The 18616-nt window shown below is 37.6% G+C and overlaps 1 protein-coding gene across 5 annotated transcripts in view; it reads left to right on the top strand.

The window, feature by feature from the left end:
- The window catches only part of plcb3 (phospholipase C, beta 3 (phosphatidylinositol-specific)), a 70169-nt gene extending 51803 nt beyond the window's left edge, over nt 1-18366 (top strand). For 3 of the 5 annotated variants that reach the window (XM_082151547.1, XM_082151543.1, XM_082151545.1), the window contains 6 exons: nt 763-922; nt 1045-1121; nt 1198-1278; nt 1929-1989; nt 2960-3046; nt 15175-18366. In XM_082151547.1, coding sequence (XP_082007673.1) covers nt 763-922; nt 1045-1121; nt 1198-1278; nt 1929-1989; nt 2960-3046; nt 15175-15462 — 754 coding nt within the window. In that variant the 3' untranslated portion in view covers nt 15463-18366. The remainder of the gene's footprint in view (nt 1-762; nt 923-1044; nt 1122-1197; nt 1279-1928; nt 1990-2959; nt 3047-15174) is intronic. The other 2 variants (XM_082151544.1, XM_082151546.1) reach the window with 1 other exon arrangement.
- The last annotated feature ends 250 nt before the right edge of the window (nt 18367-18616 follow it).

Genomic DNA, 18616 nt, shown 5'->3' with positions numbered 1-18616 from the left:
CCTACATTTCCTGCTGGTACTGAGACTCGAACCCACAACCTGAATGAACAGCGTTCTCTTCGACCCTTAGGCGTAGGCCCTCTGATGGGTATTTTACGTTTAAAGGTGCATTGCGCAACTTTTCATGTTAAAAATACCCGTTTTCTAACCCATACATGCTTAAACAATTGCCTGATGGGCTGAATGAGCCCTTCTCTGATCACTGCGATTGTCTCTATAATCCTGTACAGTAAAATAAATAAGAGGGATTCGGGTCGGAATTTGAGACTGGGCGTGACGTCATGCGCGTTCACGGCACGCTCACATAGCTATGTCTGGCAGGTTTGTGTATTCGCCGCCATTCTCCGTAGAAGATGGATTCTAAGAGACCGGCTTGTAGTTCATTTCAAACACAAACTCCACGTAAGATAAAAAAAAAAAGAAAACTTTTGTTGTTGCAGTTTCGCTTGCCGCCAGAGGGGGCATAGTTCTGCAAAAACTCAGAGACTTGCGCAATGCACCTTTAAAGCAGGAAATAAACAACACCAGTAGATAAACGCAGACTGCCTTATTTTGTTACAAGTAGCCAAACAAACACTCTGACCTTTCATAGAACATCTGAACTTTTTTTTCAGTTGTTTGCTCAGTGTCACAAATTTGCTTATTTGATTTTGAACTTGAAACCACATTGGAGAGTGTTCACTTTGAATAATATCTTTATGAATTATTATTATTATTATTATTTTTATTATAAATGGTTGCTTGCTGTTTGCATGTGTGCAGTGGGTCAGAGGAGCCCGCGCAGAGGGAATTGAAAGAGCTGGATCTGGAGCTACAGAGACAGACAGAGCAGTTCAGAGAGGAGCAGCTGCAGGAGCTTCTTGCGCTCAGACAGGCACAACATCAGATAGAGAAAGAGGCTAAACAATGCCACCTCAAAGAGGTATGACAAGCATAACAATAGCGCAAAGATATCGCTATCACAGCTGCTCTGAGAGACACTAAACACACACACACACACACAGCTAAAAATGCTGATTCTTTGTGACTGTGCTTCTGTCTCAGGCCAATCAGAAACTGAGGGAAATCGCCCAAGAATGCCAAGCAGGCCAGATAAAAAAACTCAAGGAAGTGTGCGACAAGTAAGAAATGTTTGGTTGTGTTTTGAGGTGCATTTGTGTGTGCACAAATCCTGAAATGTCACATTTCTACTTGCAGAGAGAAGAAAGAGATACAGAAGATTTTGGAAAGGAAGAGGCAAAACAGCATCATTGAGGCCAAGAAATCTGAAAAGGAAATGTTAGTAATGGGTTTTCTCATCTCAAGGACAGTGCTTTTAGCAGTCTGGGGTTAAATGGTTATCTCACCCAAAAATGAAGATTCTGTCATGATTTATTCATCCTCATGTTGTTCTAAACCTGTATGAGTTTCTTTCTTCTGCAGAACACAAAAGAAGATATTTTGAAGAATTAAGAAAATCACACAGGTTTTGATCGATATGAAGGTGAATAAATGATGACAGAGTTTTAATTTTTGGTGAATTCTTTAAGTGCATTGTCTCACCCAAAAATGAAATTTCTGTTATCATGTACTCACCCTTATGTGTGTTTTCTCCATAAAGTCAATTGGGTCTACTGTCTTTCTGGACAGTACTGATATTCATTATATGGACAAAATGCATTTACATCCCTTTAATGTTTTTTTTTTTTAAATTCTTTTAAAAACAATTCGACATGCCTTCTGAGATGCCTAGAGATGTCTTTAAAAGCAACCATATTTATCTGTCCCGTTATTGAAAGATAAAGATAAAAGAGAGCATTTTTTGAATGTGCTGCTTATGTTGATCGAGCCATTTACATCTGGAGAGTTCAGCATTGAACTCAGCGCCTCGACTCACCCCAGGGTAAAGTACACAAAAAGTAACCACCTTCTGTCATTCTCTCACTTAGCAGGGAGCTGACCGAGATCAATAGAAAACATATCAATGAATCAGTCAGCTTAATCCGTCAGGTGAGTTCTGGAAGTGTCTGGATGTAGTGTTAATTGTATTTTTGTGTAAATGGCTCTTTTTATACGAACTTATATTTAAGAAAACCTTTACACCTTGTCCTAATTAGGTGCCACTCAAGTTTCCATTGTCTGAGAGCATAAATGCCCAGACGCACCAAACTGGCATTAAAGAACTAGTGGCAGCAAAAGCCTGCCTTGGTGTCACCTCACATCACCTGCGTCTGAGCCAAAAAGTTGTGTTTGAACACAGTGCAAAGACTACAGCCAGCAGCCTGCTACCACCACATACATTCTGTGACTGTATATAACTCTCCATACCAGCAGGTGACAGTAGTCTGCTGCATGCGTCATTCAAAAGGATAACCAGAAGAGCTACGACTGTGGCTATGACTGTGGTATAAACCGTAAAACACAGTAGCGGTTGCATGCTTTCGTCATTTTAATTTTCTTTCTTGTGCACTGGTTCACTAAGCTGAACTGCCAGTCAGATTGATCTGTCTCACGGCTGGACTCCATCGTCGAAGTCAACATGCTCAATTGGCCTGAAAAGCTGCCCACAGGGGTCAAGACTAGTGCAAATGCTGTGGAACAGAGAGCAAAAACTAGGTAGACACTCAATGATGGCTGACATTTGCCGATCGTCAGCTTGGTTTGTGTTACAGCCTTAATAAAGCACAAAACAATAAAATCGTAGCCAATCAGAAGATATTGGATGTTTCTGTTTGTTTCATCGCTGGGTAGATCCACCCATAGTAAACCTGACTGGTTTATTAGACAGCTTTCTTGAGTAGGACAAGCACTCGACAGAATCACTTTTGGATGGAAACTCAGATTATGGCTTGACTCTGTTATTGCTCCTCACCTTGTTAGGACAAAGTGTTACAGAGCCATATAAAACATACTCGAGTACAAACAATCAAGGTCAATCTTCCTCATAAAGTCCCTTAATTCTTTCTCTCTCTTTGTGTAGCTGGAAGTGTCTCAGGGGAAGCGTCAAGAGAAGTTGAAAACCCTTCACAAGGACATCCTTCAGAAAATTGAGGAGGAGGTTCCACTGGTCAGTCCATTATTTATTTATTTATTTATTTATTTGTTTATTTAAGAGGGACAATGCATATTAATGAACATCTTAGCTTTACAGCAGTGTAAATATTAGGGGTGCACCGATCCGACTTTTTCAGTCCCGATACCGATACCGATGCCTGGGCTTTGTGTATCTGTCGATACCCGATACCGATCCGATACTATTGTTGAATTAATAATAAACTGTATACCTTCCACCTTATACCTTCCTTGAAGAGACTAAAGGCACCAGACTTTACTAACTAAACATAACTAAGACAAAATAACAAAATATAATGTAATCAAACTCTTAAATTAAAATAAATAAAATGTAGCCACAAGAAACAAAACAGTGCATTGGTTGAACATACAATAGTAATCAAACAGTAACCAAACATTGTAAACATGTAAAAAATATAAAGTGCAAAGTCCTGCAAACAGGAATTTAAAATGCAACATAGCAGCTGAACCTGAGAATAAACAAATAAAAAGTTGGTCGAACAACAACTTGATCACACATACAAATAATAACCAAACATTGCAAACATGTCGTGCAGTGTCACACCACCATCACAAACATGACCTGTGAATGCTCACTTAACCAGCAATGGCAAATTTAAATGTCAGTTTTAATGATCAATATGTTTCATATTTAAAAAAATGAAAACAAAAAGAAGCAGGGTTGTGTTTTATATTTCGTGTTGTTATAAATATATGCAGTAAAGATGATCAATGTACGCGTTTGCCTGAACCACATTTATGTCGCCATTAATATGTTTAAGATTTTTTTTTAATGAAAAGAGGCAGAGTGGTGTTTTATAACATATTTCGTTTTATTGTTGGCTAAAACATACATAAAGAGATGACCGGAGTAGCCAGAGCGAGCTGAGTGACGCGATCAAGAACGCTGCTGTTCCATTTGCAGAATAACCGGACTTGCCGCCTCTCGTCCTCGGGAGTTCGTTCTCCTGAGTCAAACTTGGCAAGTCCGAACTGCCAAGGACGCAAGTCCGAAGTTTGCGTACTTGGTATTGAGAAACGGCCTCTGGCTCGCTCCATGTTGCTTCTAGCATGCGACACACGTGAAGCTGCATGACGAATGACGTAGGTTCTGCTGCGACGACAAAAAAAAAAAAAAAAAAAAAACCCTGGATCGGCCCGTGGATCTGTTATTTTTTCCGATCCCCGATCCAGCTATTTTGTTAGTATCGCGGCCGATATCCGATCCTAATATCGGATCGGTGCACCCCTAGTAAATATGCCAGAGTTAGCCCATAGGGCTACTTTACATCTGTAGTCCCCCGTCAGGTCATCACAGTATCAAATAACAAGACTAGACACTAAATATAGTACAACGTAATTACAAGACGCCATAAAATTCAACAAACATATTATACGAGATACTACAGTTTTCAGACAGGGCATCTAATACAAAATACAAGATACAAGATACACATACATATTTATATAACCAGTAAAGTGCTATTCTATATGATAAAATACTAATAAATACAATAACTGCTGGGTTTAGGTTGATATACATACATATACTTAAACAGTACCACAAAAAATACCCAATTGACCACATTACAATAAATACAGTTAGTGAGCACAAACTTGATGTGTTTTGAACCATTGTTTAAGTTGATTCTTAAACCTAGGATATGTTGAACATTCTCTAACAGCAACCGGTAACGTATTCCATATCTCTGACCCCTTAATTGACAAAACATGTTGTACGTCTGTAGGGCACCATACAGTCACCTCTGGTGGAAGCCCTGGTTACAGTTCTCCCTTCTCCCATTGTTTTCAATTTAATATATTCACTTAGTGGGGGTGGGGCAAGTCCATGTATGACCTTATATATCGCACAAGAATATTTAAACTTTAAGAAATTTTCAAAACTCAGTAGATCATATTTCTGTAATATTAGACAATGATATGAAAGTGGTTTTTTATCAAATATTTTTAAAAGCTCGTTTAAAAAGTGACACCATTGGTTTGAGCGTTGTAGCATTTGTGAGATTCACAGAGCATTCACAGATTCATGTAGCATTCACAGATCTATTCAGCCTTCAGTCCTAACATGCTAGTCCCTGTCCATCCTGATCGATTCCTCCTCTTTAACACAACATTTAGGAAGTCTTCCTCACTGAAATGTCCCATAGTAACTATAGCGTTTGCCTAAATACCTTAGTTACAGAAGATATAATGCCAACCAATGCCAATCATCAATAAAAAAGCAATGGTCAATTCAGGTTCTGAAAGCCTCTTGCACTATTTGAAGTAAGGCTGGGGGATATCCCAGACACGATTAACCAGTAGGAATTTGACAACCGGTATAATTTCCATTGTTCAAGCACAATAAGGCGAGAAAGAGAACTCAATTCAGTATTTGCACACAGTCAAAGCGTATGCGCAGAGACCCGCCTGTAATACAGTTTGTAAGTACTGAATTGAGTTCTTTTTTCATGTCTGATTGCAATTGGTTAGTTCACCCAAAAATGTTAATTATCCCATAATTTACTTGCCCTCAAGCCATCCTAGTTTTATATGACTTTTTTCTTTCAGCCAAACAAAATCGGGAGTTATATAAAAAAAATCCTGGCTCTTCCAAGCTTTATAATGGGAGTGAGTGGTAACTTGGTTTTTGAAGCCCCCAAAAAACGCCTCCATCCATCATATAAATAATCCATATGGTTCCAGGGGGTTAATAAAGGAAAAAATTTATATTTATAACTTAATCTATAATCACTGGCTTCCGGTGACGGCCATAAGCGAGTCTAGTTCCAGCAGAAGAGTGACCTCTGACCCGACGCATGATGTAGGGTGTAATGGTTGCTTAAGCTTAGGTGAGAGTAGACGCCTCTCGCGGTTCAAACAAACAAGGCTGGGCAACAAACTCAAGCTCCTCTTTTTTTATATTTTTTTATATCGAAATCCCCTGACATTTCTCTTTAAAAATTCTCATTTCAGACTTCTAATTCGTGACTGGTGTTTCAATTTGCTCTTGTTTCCATGTTCATCAATACGTTATGCGTCGGTTCAGAGGTCACTCTTCCACCGAAACTAGACTCGCTTAAGCCGTTACCGGAAGCCAGTGATTATACTTAATAAAGTTATAAATATGGATATTTTTCTAACAAAAATGCACCGCTTCGCTTCAGAAGGCCTTTATTAACCCCCTGGAGCCGTGTGGATTACTTTTATGATTAATGGATTCGCTTTTTGGAGCTTTAAAAACTCTATTCACTCTATTTTTTTATATAACTGTTGTCTGAAAGAAGAAAGTTATACACACCTAGGATGGCTTGAGGATGAGTAAATTATGGGATAATTATAGTTTGCCCCAAAATTTTTAACATATACTCACCATCATGTCGGTTCAATTCTTTGGTTAATCTTCGAAACACAAATTAAGATTTTTTTTAATGAAACCTGAGAGGTTTTATGTCCCTCCATTAAAAGAACTGCTAACCAAAGCAGTCATAAAGGCATCATAATATGAATCCCAAGTCTTGTGAAGAGATACAATCCCTTTATATGATGAACAGATTTAATTAAGGCTTTTATTTTATTTACATTTTTGGGTGAACTATCCTTTTGAAACGGTCAAACACACACAAAGTTATGTGCCCGTCTATCTGTAATCGTTGCTTGATCTTGGCAAGTATTCGGGTGTTGAGGCAAAAACAAGTAACTAACAAAACAGCATCAGGCATAAGAGACATCAGGATCAAATTGTTCTTAAAAGATATTTATTTCTTGCAAGAAATGGTCCCAGTCCTTCCACAGACCAGCTGCAGGCGGAGTGAGACCCAGAGCAGAGGTGGGCCCGCATTTTTATAGTGTTATCTCTTTCAAAAGCTATCTCTTACAGCCCCCACTAAACAAAAGACACAGAGGAACCCCTGTGGCTCCCCTTACCCCCTAATCTTCTCACCTCTGAGTCACACACACACCCTGCAGCTGTATTAACATCATAAAATAAACTCAAAATACAGACAAATGAATGTATGGCATCCATTTGTTAAATCATTGAAAATAAAAACAAAGAAAAGATTAATTTTTCCCACAACAATTCCTCCTCTTTATCATTCTCTGATAAACTATATATAAAAATTCAGCCTTGTTTTCTAATTTTAATTAAACCCATTACGCTATTAAATCTTCAGAATAGAATCAATTCAAGTCTTTACATAAGACTAGAATTAATTCAAGTTTCTTACATCACAGTTATGCCCTTCATGTCTTATTCTCGTATACCTGATCACTCTACTTGAACTTTGAAAAAGTAAAAAGCTTGTATCAAATAAATAAGCATTTTGTCTGAAACCGGGCTAAAAATGAACAAACATTGTTATCGCATTTTCCTGATTGAGAACCAGACCCTCAGTCATCCCAGACATAGCTCAAAGCATATAGTAAGAAAAACGTAAATGATTATAATTGCAACTTCCGTCACTCGTACCATCTGCATATTTTGTTCATCCCTAGGATAGACTGTACCCATTAATAACAAAATTATCAGAATAACACATACAATCATAACACTATGTATTTGTATATGTAGCTTTTTCAATTAATCACAATATTTTGTCAGGAAATGGTTTTACTTCTAAAGCTGTATTTAATTAAAATCTATTTAATAAAATCTAACCCGACTTTTCCATTACATACCGTTTTTTTTTCTTATCACCATACTTCACATTAATTAATAAATCTTCTACCTGAAAACACATTTTTCTTTGCACAAGTCAAATGATTAGATTTATATCAATACTAAGCCCTAATTTGATTCAATCAAATAAAAATCACAAAACTTTTCTTCAACCATTAATTGGTCAACATTTTCTCCAGATATGTTGGTCATCTCGTTGCCTCATGGACGTTCCATCTTCACCAATATGACACTTTGCATGCCGTAGAGAGGATTTTCCCAACGTTGGCGGGGTAGATAGTTTCTAGCACATATCATTGATCCCCCACTTTATTCTTTGCGTTTGGCGTTTTGGGTTGCTGACGTTGGTTGGTGTGGTTAAGGTCAGATGCTTCGACCCAGGTCTAACACTCTTCAATCATTTTCAAATCCTTACAAGATTTTCCCTTAGATCACGATCGCACCCCCACTGGAATGAGTCATTTACTGTCTGCTGTCACCTGCGAATGGAGACCTTAAGTGATTTTGTTTGTGACCGCTTGTCTTGCCGTCCCTTTGGTGTGACCTGTGAAATTTTCAACCTGAAACATATCACCGGATAATTTCTTGAAAAACTCGGGGTCCTTGTTCCCCTAAAAAACATTCAACCCATGTTGCTCATGTTAACAAAACAATACAGAATCAGTTCTGTTTGGTTCAATCCGTTCTGACATCCTGCAAAATGAAAAATGTTAAGTTATGCGCAAGGTGCCCCCCTGAAGAGTTCAGGCCCCCCCTGAAGAGTTCAGGCTCTTATCTGACCGTGTGTGTGTGTGTGTGTGTGTGTGTGTGTGTGTGTGTGTGTGTGTGTGTGTGTGTGTGTGTGTGTAAAAGTCTGCATCTTCTGTAAAGAAAAACAAATGTTGAGGTTATTGTCACATAGTTTTCTTTTGTCTGCTGTGCTGCCACATCTGCCCTGGCGTTTCCTGTCGAAACAATTCTTGTTATTAGCACACTTAAAATACAAACAATGCACACAATTAAACCCAATGTCCTCCCAACATTTATCTTCCCACCTGTGCGATGGCTTTCAGCAAATGTGAACCCCAAATTGTCCTTCTGACCCCCTGAAGAGTTGAAAGGCTCTTATCTGACCACCAGTGGGTTCCTCCTGGACTTTTACTGTCCTCACATACCGATGAGGTCAAAGCTAGATAACCTCTCAGCCTGCTGTGAAGACAGTGGGTTTAGCCCACACTCATCTCGTGCATAAATTTAACGTAATAAAATTCTCTTACTTTTATCAGACGTCCATAGTGACTTCCATTTCAAGGTACACATTTACATTCTTATCAGTTCTTGCTTTCCCTCGGAAATTGAACCCATGACCTTGGCGTTACAGGTGTCACACTCTAATGTTTTTTATTTATGGCCTCTTTACCAGTTTCAAGGCATGTCTGTTCATTATTCATTTGATTTTAGAAAAGTCAGCTGGATTGTTTTTGGTTCATTATCTGACTGATAACAGAAAGACAGACAGAGTATCAAGCAGTCTCTCAGCAGTCCACTCAAACAGTCTCTTTCTCTCTCACTATAAGCAAATCATCTTTTCAACAGCCTCCTAGGACTGTAACTAAAATAATCATAGTCATAGTCAATCCTTAATAGTTCACAAATGTCAAAATACAAATATTTGACTCAAATTAGAACCATTACAATAATCTAAAATACATTATGCTATGATCTTTTCTAAGGTTATCTTTAGTTTAAATACTCAATTCACCTAACCTTCTTGACTCATCACAAGCTGTTCTCATCTTTAGCCACCACCATGTCTAACGACCTTCAGAAGTTCAAAAATTTTCTTTGCCCATAAGGCAACCAACATCATGTTCCTTATATAAATTAATACGTCTTGTTACGGTCTCCACAACAAATAATGACAATCACCTCACGGTCTCAGTTGGCTCTTGAAAGCCTATTTCCATTAGCTCTTAAGCAATAATTTTCTTTTCTTCAGGGTGTTGTCTCCCTGGCATAGATGCAGACACGTCACAATGGAGGACAAGCCATACAATCAACGCGGTTTCTTGTGAGTGGTATAGGGGCTCACATTTTCTGGGGCAGACTGAACTTCTTACAGCTCATCTGGCCTCTCAATGATCTGCTGAAGCTGATCGCCACTCAGTCAATCAGCGCCACTCTCATATCCATCTCACATAAAAAAAACACCTCCATCAGGAAATGCCCAGTGTTTTTGCGTGATCCTTCTGTCTTAGGTTGTCCTTTTGGCCTTAAGATCTTACCCGTCTTTGAAGTAATCACTCGTACACACTGGTAACCGCTTTTCCCCATTACAGAATCTGTGACCGTTTTCTTCAACATAATCTGTTGTTTTCTGGAGCTTAGGAAAAGGCGCATTCAAGAGTCATCAGAGCCATTCGGACTGCCTACTAGTGTTAAACATAGGGAGACGGATTAATAACAGCAGTATTTAATCACTTAAATTCATTAATCATTTTAAAGGCAGCAACCTAGCTGCTTAGATTATACTCAGTGAATTTAGATCACAATCGTACATTCAGTGTACTGTTACTTCTGTAGCCGGAGCCATCAGCCCTGTTTTATGGTGGAGGCTAAAATGAGACAGTCACTGGTCCCAAAATAAACAAGTTCAAAACAGTATTATTTTAAAGACTTCTTTAAAGTCTTTCAGTTTTACTTTTAAAACGTTTTAAGTACAAATTGCCCTTTTGAATGGCAATGATTTCCTTTAACATCTCTGTGTCTATGATTTTCAACTGAAACACTGTGCTTTACACAGGCTCAGACAACAGCTTTCAGCTGACATTGAATGAGAGAGAGACTCTTGAGGCATTCAGGACTGATACACTGCATTCTCATAAACTTTTAACTTCAGACCTTATCTACCATCTTAAGGCATCTTTTCCATAAATTACATGTATTGTAATTTAGACTACAAATTTCCACTCAGAATGAGTCTCTGTTGCACTGAAACTGTGGCAGTTTCAGTCACAGCACATACCAAATCCAGATAAGCAAACCTGTTTTGGCCAATTCACAATCTTATCTTTTGAACCCAAAACATCGGCTGTTGGCTCTTTTCATAGTCAACAACAAGCTTTTGTTTAATCAAATGCCTTTTTTATACATTTTACATTTTGCAACTGTTAATCCTGTAACACTGCTTCTGCTTATTTTTTCTTAAAGAAATAATAATTATTCTAGTTCTTAATAACGTTTCAAATTTCATTTCAATTTTAGTTGTCAGGTTTTCAATTACCATAATTTAATACCCGACTTCAATGTTTTCTCTAGGAGTTTATCAATCTGCTTCTATGGTTCATACTATCTTTTTAGACTGCTCTCTCTGCTTGTCATACATTTTATGATTATCACTATAAATCATTCGTTAGATTTGTCTCTCTATATCATCTAAAACCTTATCAAAGCGTTTCATTCAAAACACAATCATCCTTTTAGTGACCGGTACTTTTAAAATATTTTGCAACTCATTTAGCTCATCTGTAATTTTACGTCAACCGGTACTTTTTATAGTTCTTTTCCTTTCAAAAGGAATTCCTTACACTTAGTATCTTTCAATCTTCTTGACAACTTTCAAAAGTTTATCTATCAAATTTCTTTTCTCCCTCATTTACTTTTACAGTCATACAGTGGGCATTTTACAGTCACTGAATGACCCCGCTGACCGCAGTAAAACACTCTTTGTTATTCTACCTACAATCACTGTGATCTTTCTAACATCTCCACCCTACTTTACACCCCTGAAGCAGAGTGTTCTTATTCAGGAAATGCAAACAGAGCCACTGATAAGTTCTCTGCATTTCCCCCACTGTCCCAGCTGCAAATTCAATTACAATAGCCGAATCACAATCTTCATCATATTAACACTGATCTACTTTCTATATTAACACAGACTTTTCTTTAAATTTGTGTTAGTTTGGCACTTTCTTTGTTTGGAGCCAGTCAAAGTTGATCTTTCCAATCAGAATCAAACTTTTACAAAAACATAATCTGCAATTCTCTTTAAACTGAGAGCTTCAGAGCAGAGCTGCTTACAGCATTTGCTCTCTTTTGTATCAGGACTATTCAGTTACTCTTCATACAGTATAAAGAAAATTTAGCATGTCATTAATTTCATTAACACTGGTTTGATAGCTTATTCAAATGGTTAGTATGCAGATTCAACTTAATATTATCATTATTCAGTCCCACTTATCTCTACTGTTCCACAGAAATCACAAGATTCCTCAAATCTTGTTCTCAGTCTCTAAATTACACAGACAGCTATCCTAGCCGTTTGCACCTTCAACTCTTGTTATAAAAATATGGCAATCTACTCTTAAATAACCTTGTTTTCATAACATTAATACAATAAAGCACATCCACATCATTATTATTGGCAGAACATTAATTTTCATAAGCGACATGGAAAATCAAAATATTCTAAGCGGGTTTCACAAAGTTTCTGATTAACTTTTAGTCATACGTGTCTAGGGAAATTATTTCCAACCCATAATTTCCTTTATAAAACAGACAATGTCCTTGTCTTTCAATGACTTAATTTCAACAAAATATCTGACTTTGTACATTATTGATTTCCCAAATCTTCAGACATAGCTGTCTTTACATCTATCTAATTGTGTTATCATCAACAACACTGATTACAAATCACGTACATATTAACATCCAGAAGCTGGGTTGAACAAGCAAGCGCTGTTGCTATACTCCCAGCATAGCTGGACCCTTTAGGTTCAAAAGACAATGGTTGTCAAAATAAACATCATTTCAATAATTATTTTATCTCTAAAATATAGAATTTTTCCCGTTCTGCTTAATGAAACATTCCTTATCTTTATATCATGTTAATCCCTGTTAATCATACTCAATGCCTTATTTTTATCTAAAACTTACTTTTCATACCATTTACTTAATCAGGCGTTCATAAATATGAATTTTATCTTCCCCTACATGCCAGTTCCCTCTGTATCTGTTCAATCCAACAATTCACTGTTTGTATTTTCCATCAGAAAAAACATTCTCTCTTCCCTACATGTCAGTTCCTTCTCCTATCGACTCTGTTCTCTTTTATCTGCTTCTTTTCCATCCAACAATTCACTGTTTGTTCACATTTTTACACTCATGAACAAACTACAACAACTCTTTGACTAGTAACGGATAAATTGGCACTTCAGAAAAACCCTGTACTTTTGCACAATCTCATACGCTCATCATTTACAACACTGCTCAAATCATCAGTCATAGCTTTGCTCAAAGTTTCATCAGACACACAAAAAGATTTGCAAGCAGTTTCTTCATTGCAGATAGCAGAAAGAAAATCAGTGTATGTGTTTGTGTGTGCGTCGTGTGCGTTTGTTAGTACAAATATTTTCACTTCCCCTTTGTTTAACAATCATCCGTTTCCCAATTTCTTGCATGCATTTCTGGCCGTAATTTTTCCATTTTACAGAAAACCGGTGTGTAAAAATGGTCTACTTTACTGTTAGATGACTCCATTTTTGGCTGAGTTCCTCTTTTCTGGATTTCACAATTCGACACGTGTCTTACAGAATCTGTCAAACGTCTTCGACAGACCCGATCTTTTACTCCGAGATCGGACGGACCTCTGCTTGTTTACGTTCCACTCAAAGTTTTCTCACGTGCGCTTATTCGCTTGCTCAATTCTTTTTACTTGATTAATTCAACCTGGTCTTGTAATTACGTTCCACTCAAAGTTCCCCCACGTGCGCTTATTCGCTTGACTCAATTCAATGTGGTAAAACTTCGAGTAGAGCACAATCACCCAGAAACTTCTTAATCCTGTTTTAAACTTTCTCTAAGGTTTACATAAATTTCGAATAGAACGTAATCATCTCAGCAGCTGTGATTTCTCTGAATCACCAGTGGATCCCCTGTCCACTAACGAGCTAAGTGTGGAAAAAACCGATCCGAAGCTACTTCAATTTCTTCCCCAAACAATTGTGATTATCTGAATCACCTCTCCCTCGTACCAAAGCAAAACTCAGCCAAAATGGTTCACGTTCACTCACAGTCATATCAGATTACACCACACAAAATAAAATAATTTTAACTGTCTCTTACCCGAGATGCTTTTACTGCCTCCGAGTTCTTTCTGAATCCAGTGGGTTCCTCCTGGCCCTGATAGCAGTTTTGGCTCTTCTCTCTCAATTCGGCGAGGTAAGACTAAAGCCTTTTGTGCTTTAGGGTGATCAGTCCGTCAATCCGCTTTCTCAGGGCCAGAAGAAACCTCATGGATCCCACTTCTGACACCAACTTGTTGAGGCAAAAACAAGTAACTAACAAAACAGCATCAGGCATAAGAGACATCAGGATCAAATTGTTCTTAAAAGATATTTATTTCTTGCAAGAAATGGTCCCAGTCCTTCCACAGACCAGCTGCAGGCGGAGTGAGACCCAGAGCAGAGGTGGGCCCGCATTTTTATAGTGTTATCTCTTTCAAAAGCTATCTCTTACAGCCCCCACTAAACAAAAGACACAGAGGAACCCCTGTGGCTCCCCTTACCCCCTAATCTTCTCACCTCTGAGTCACACACACACACCCTGCAGCTGTATTAACATCATAAAATAAACTCAAAATACAGACAAATGAATGTATGGCATCCATTTGTTAAATCATTGAAAATAAAAACAAAGAAAAGATTAATTTTTCCCACAACACGGGTAAACAAAGTCGTTTATGTCTTAAACAGTTGGAGGGAAATCGAATATGTATTGGATCCGTACATTCACCTAATATATCTGCTGCTGTCAGTGTCTTTAGTTTTATCAATGAAAAGAGAAAGTCACTCACTGATCTTGACTAGGACATTTTGTAGCTTTAATAAGAATCTATAATAATAACAAACAAATAAATAAATATGTATGCATGTACAGTATGTGTATATATATATATATATATATATATATATATTTATATACTGTATATATATGTGTGTGTATGTGTATAGATTCTTATTAATCTAATAAAACACTCAATGAATTAAATATATATCAAACTTAATTTTATAGCTTTAATAAGAATCTATACACATACATACACACATACACATTTTTTTTTTTTATTATTCATTGAGTGTTTTATTTGATTATTATTCTATTTGATTATTCAATTTCTGCAGAGAACTGTGAAATGTAAGTGTTATCTAAAATTTGATATCATAACAACCTTTTTTCCCCCAGTAAAAAATATATTATGATATACATTGTTATCGTGGAATAAAATTTCTTATTGTGATTAAACCTTGGTCATATCACCCAACCTTTTTGTTATCTCATAATAATGTTAATGAGCTAGAATTTTTTTTTTTTTTTGTGGAATGGCACTTTATCTCATAATAATGTTAATGAGCTAGGATAATTTTTTTGTGGAATGGCACTCTTAAATCCTCATGTCTTTGCAGAACCAGGCCCGTCTGACACGCGAGTGCGAGGCGGAGCTGAAGCTCTTGCCAGAGGAGGTGTCTCACTTCCTGCAGGAGCCTGAGAGCAAAGGCTCTCGTAAAGACACCCTGATAGGTCAGGCCAATGACAGCCTCAGCTCTGGCCCCTCCTCCAACTGCAGCACGCCCCCTTACACCTCCCCAAACCACAGCTGGGGGAGCAACATGGGCAATATCTCACTGCTGGAATCCTCCTCAACCTCAAACACTCCCGTCAAGTCAGAGACAGATACTACAGGAGTGTACTAGTGATACTACAATTTGTTTTATTTGTTTTTCCCATCACTCTCTCCAATCCATTTCTGTCCGCAGTGGATTTAAAGAATAGACATAGTATTACTAAAACATTTTATGCATTTAAAAAAAAAAATATTTAAACCTGCACACACTTTGCCACTGTCTGTGTGAATCAAATCTGACACCTTTTTTTTTCTTCTTTTTTTTAACCAAAGTTCTGTTTTAATGGATTGTGAATTTTATCCAGCTCTAATGATGTGGGCTCTCGTACATAATAATGCATGTACGTAAGACACCTGTGGAAACCAGAGGGATGGGCTTCTCCATTTCTGTTGTATATTTTGCACTTTGCAGCTTTACATGTAGGTCCACAAGTCATCCTGAAGGTGGCAGTGTAAATTTGACAGTAAAGAATTCTGAGGCTGTGATGCTAACGCTAGGCTATTGCTTAATCTGGTGGTACGTGTTTACATAATAATGCACAGATGGACTATTGCTTTACCCACCCCCGAAAACACAATTTCATTCATTTAATTCCACCACTGCAGCCGAAACATCCTGTCGTGTGAATGTTTATTGGGTTTTTGCAACAAAAAAAAAATTGTGGGTGTTTATGGTGTTTGTGTCCCATGACACTTAAATGTTTAAGTGCCTCACATCTACATATACAGCACTTTGCTTGAACTCTTTCACCCAGATAATTATTTCTAAAATCGTGTAATCCCACTCGCTCTCTCTCCCGTACCTCCCCCGTATCCTTCTCTCTGTCGGTTGGCTTAATCTAATCCCGACTCTTTGTAATTGGCAGTGATCCCACATCTGACACTGTCTGAAATCCAGTGATGTCCAGGAAACTTAATGTGCCACCCCTTGTATTTTTTGTCCAACCGCAGATGAATCCGCTCACGGCTTGGGTGCGGTTCCACTTCAGATCCCATCTCAGGGACTCTGCGTGCAAATCTCCCGTCTGGCTTTATCAAGGTCTATTCAGAGGCATAACATGTTGCATAATATGCAACAAAAAACAGCATATGAGGTTTTTTAATGTGAGATTGAAACAAGACTTTTACAGCTTAGCTCCGCAATCCAGGGCTTTTTTTAATCCATTAGAATGCATGACGGTTGGATTTTGCTTTCTCGTATTGTAATCTGGTCTGCTGTCACCCTCCTCTTCCTGTTTACTTTTATAAATTGGGTCAGTTTTCTGGTTCTGTGTCCAGTTGCGTTTGGTCCCCTCCTTCCTTTCACTCTCTTTATGTCTCTCAGGGCTCCGAGGCAGTTAAGACAGTTGGAGTTGACGTACATGCATTCAGTGCTAGCGTGCATCATTCACACTATAATACCAGAGAATAAAAGTGTGTTTTATGATCTCAATCAAAGCACTTTGAGAAAGACAATGATTACAGCACTTATGACTATCAAACCATTTAATTCGCTGAGTGAGTAACATAATATGCAACATGCACGTTACGTTTCTTCTCCATGCATTGATGAAAATATTTCCTAGAGTAATTTACAAAGTGTGTGTGTTTGTGTGTGTGTGAGGGAAGTGCTGGCTGTGAGAATGGACACTGCACAGTAGAGTTTAGAAGGCCAGAAGGCAAAAGGGCTGAAGTGAGATGGACAACACCATCTTTCACTATGAGAAGCGAGGGTTTGTTCGCTGAGGGATTTATATGACTCGGCCCATTTAATGTGTTCTCGTGTTAAGTCAATAGCTTTATATACCCGTATAAGCAGGGATAAATGGTACTTGCATGTAAAAATTTCCTCTCTCCATGTCTCATTATCTTTGGAGAGGGACATTAGTGATGTACATACTACCAGGAAATATTAATGTGTGTATTTCAGTCGAAACCACACGAGTTTATATCGATCTACATATAATTCATTCCATTTTAGAGGTAAATGAATTTTACTACTGACTAGAGGAGAAGTCGTGAGTGACGTCTGTCTTTTTGCTTGTCTTAGGCTGATCTAGTGTCCCAACAACACACACACATTCTACAGTCGTCCCAAGCACCATTAAGCTGTCTTTTACTATCTGTCTTTCTGTCATTTTATTTTATTTTTTGGTTAAAATGAGGTACAAGCGTTTAATGAGAAGCACCTAAATACTTTATGGCCTGTAATTTTATTATTTTTAAATTGTAGACACTTTGTGATTGTCATTTTCCTTACAGTGGTATGATTCTGTGTCATTTTCCTTACAGTGGTATGATTTTGTATCATGCCTGTGTTATATTGTGTTATGGTTTTCTTATGTTTAGTAATGGTTGAATGGCACTACTTTATCATTTAAAAACCACAAAATTCCTTCTTTTTTTAAATCATGGGCTTTAGAACCCCACTTTTTAGTGTCTTAAAATGGGACAAAATTCAGGTTGTTCTTCTGTTTTTTTATTATTATTATTTTAATTTTAGCACCTTTTATTTTGAAAATGCTTTGCAAATCGTGTTCTGTAAATTGAGTTATTTGTTGGTATACAGTTTGTGTTTTCAAAGCAGACATTAGCATGCTCATTTCAGTCTATAATCAGATGTCCTCAGGGGATGAGCCAGGCTGGTCCATCACACTTGTGGGCCCAAACTGAGGGATTCTTTGTGTACTGAAATCTGTGAGGACTGTCGTCAGACTTTAAGGGACAAAACCTACTTAACCAAGGGCTAACTTCTGCTCGGCCTCAGTTACAGCTTTAACCAAGTAGCCTACATATCTCATAGTTTGTCTCTCTCTCTCTCTGCATCTGTCTCTTTCTCAGCTTCTACTGAAATGCTCTTTTGTTAACACTGTATGTAGATAATGTACTGGTCTGCCTTGTTTAAAGGGAAAATTATTACTCTGGATGTAATTTTTATTGCCTCGATAAATAATATAACTGTACATTCAATAAATACAGAACATTGTCAAACGTGTCTTGATTGTTGCTTCCCTTTTTCAGTTCTACTTTTATAAAATGAGAGCGAGTTTTCAGATTGTGAAATGGTTTTGATCATGTGTGAAGGACAGTTTACGTGACATGATGAAGGTGTGCGAGACATCCTCAGTTATGCAAAATTAGTTGTTTTTTTATTGCTAAAAATGAGGGGAGAACAAAGCAATAGAACATTTAGTTTAGTAATATTTATGAACTATGATAGTATTTATTATATTTTGCTTATTAGC

Source organism: Leuciscus leuciscus (assembly GCF_965113295.1).
Source record: "Leuciscus leuciscus genome assembly, chromosome: 2".
Taxonomy (NCBI): domain Eukaryota; kingdom Metazoa; phylum Chordata; class Actinopteri; order Cypriniformes; family Leuciscidae; genus Leuciscus; species Leuciscus leuciscus.
Note: the sequence above shows the minus strand (reverse complement) of the source record. Positions and strands in the feature narration are given on the sequence as shown.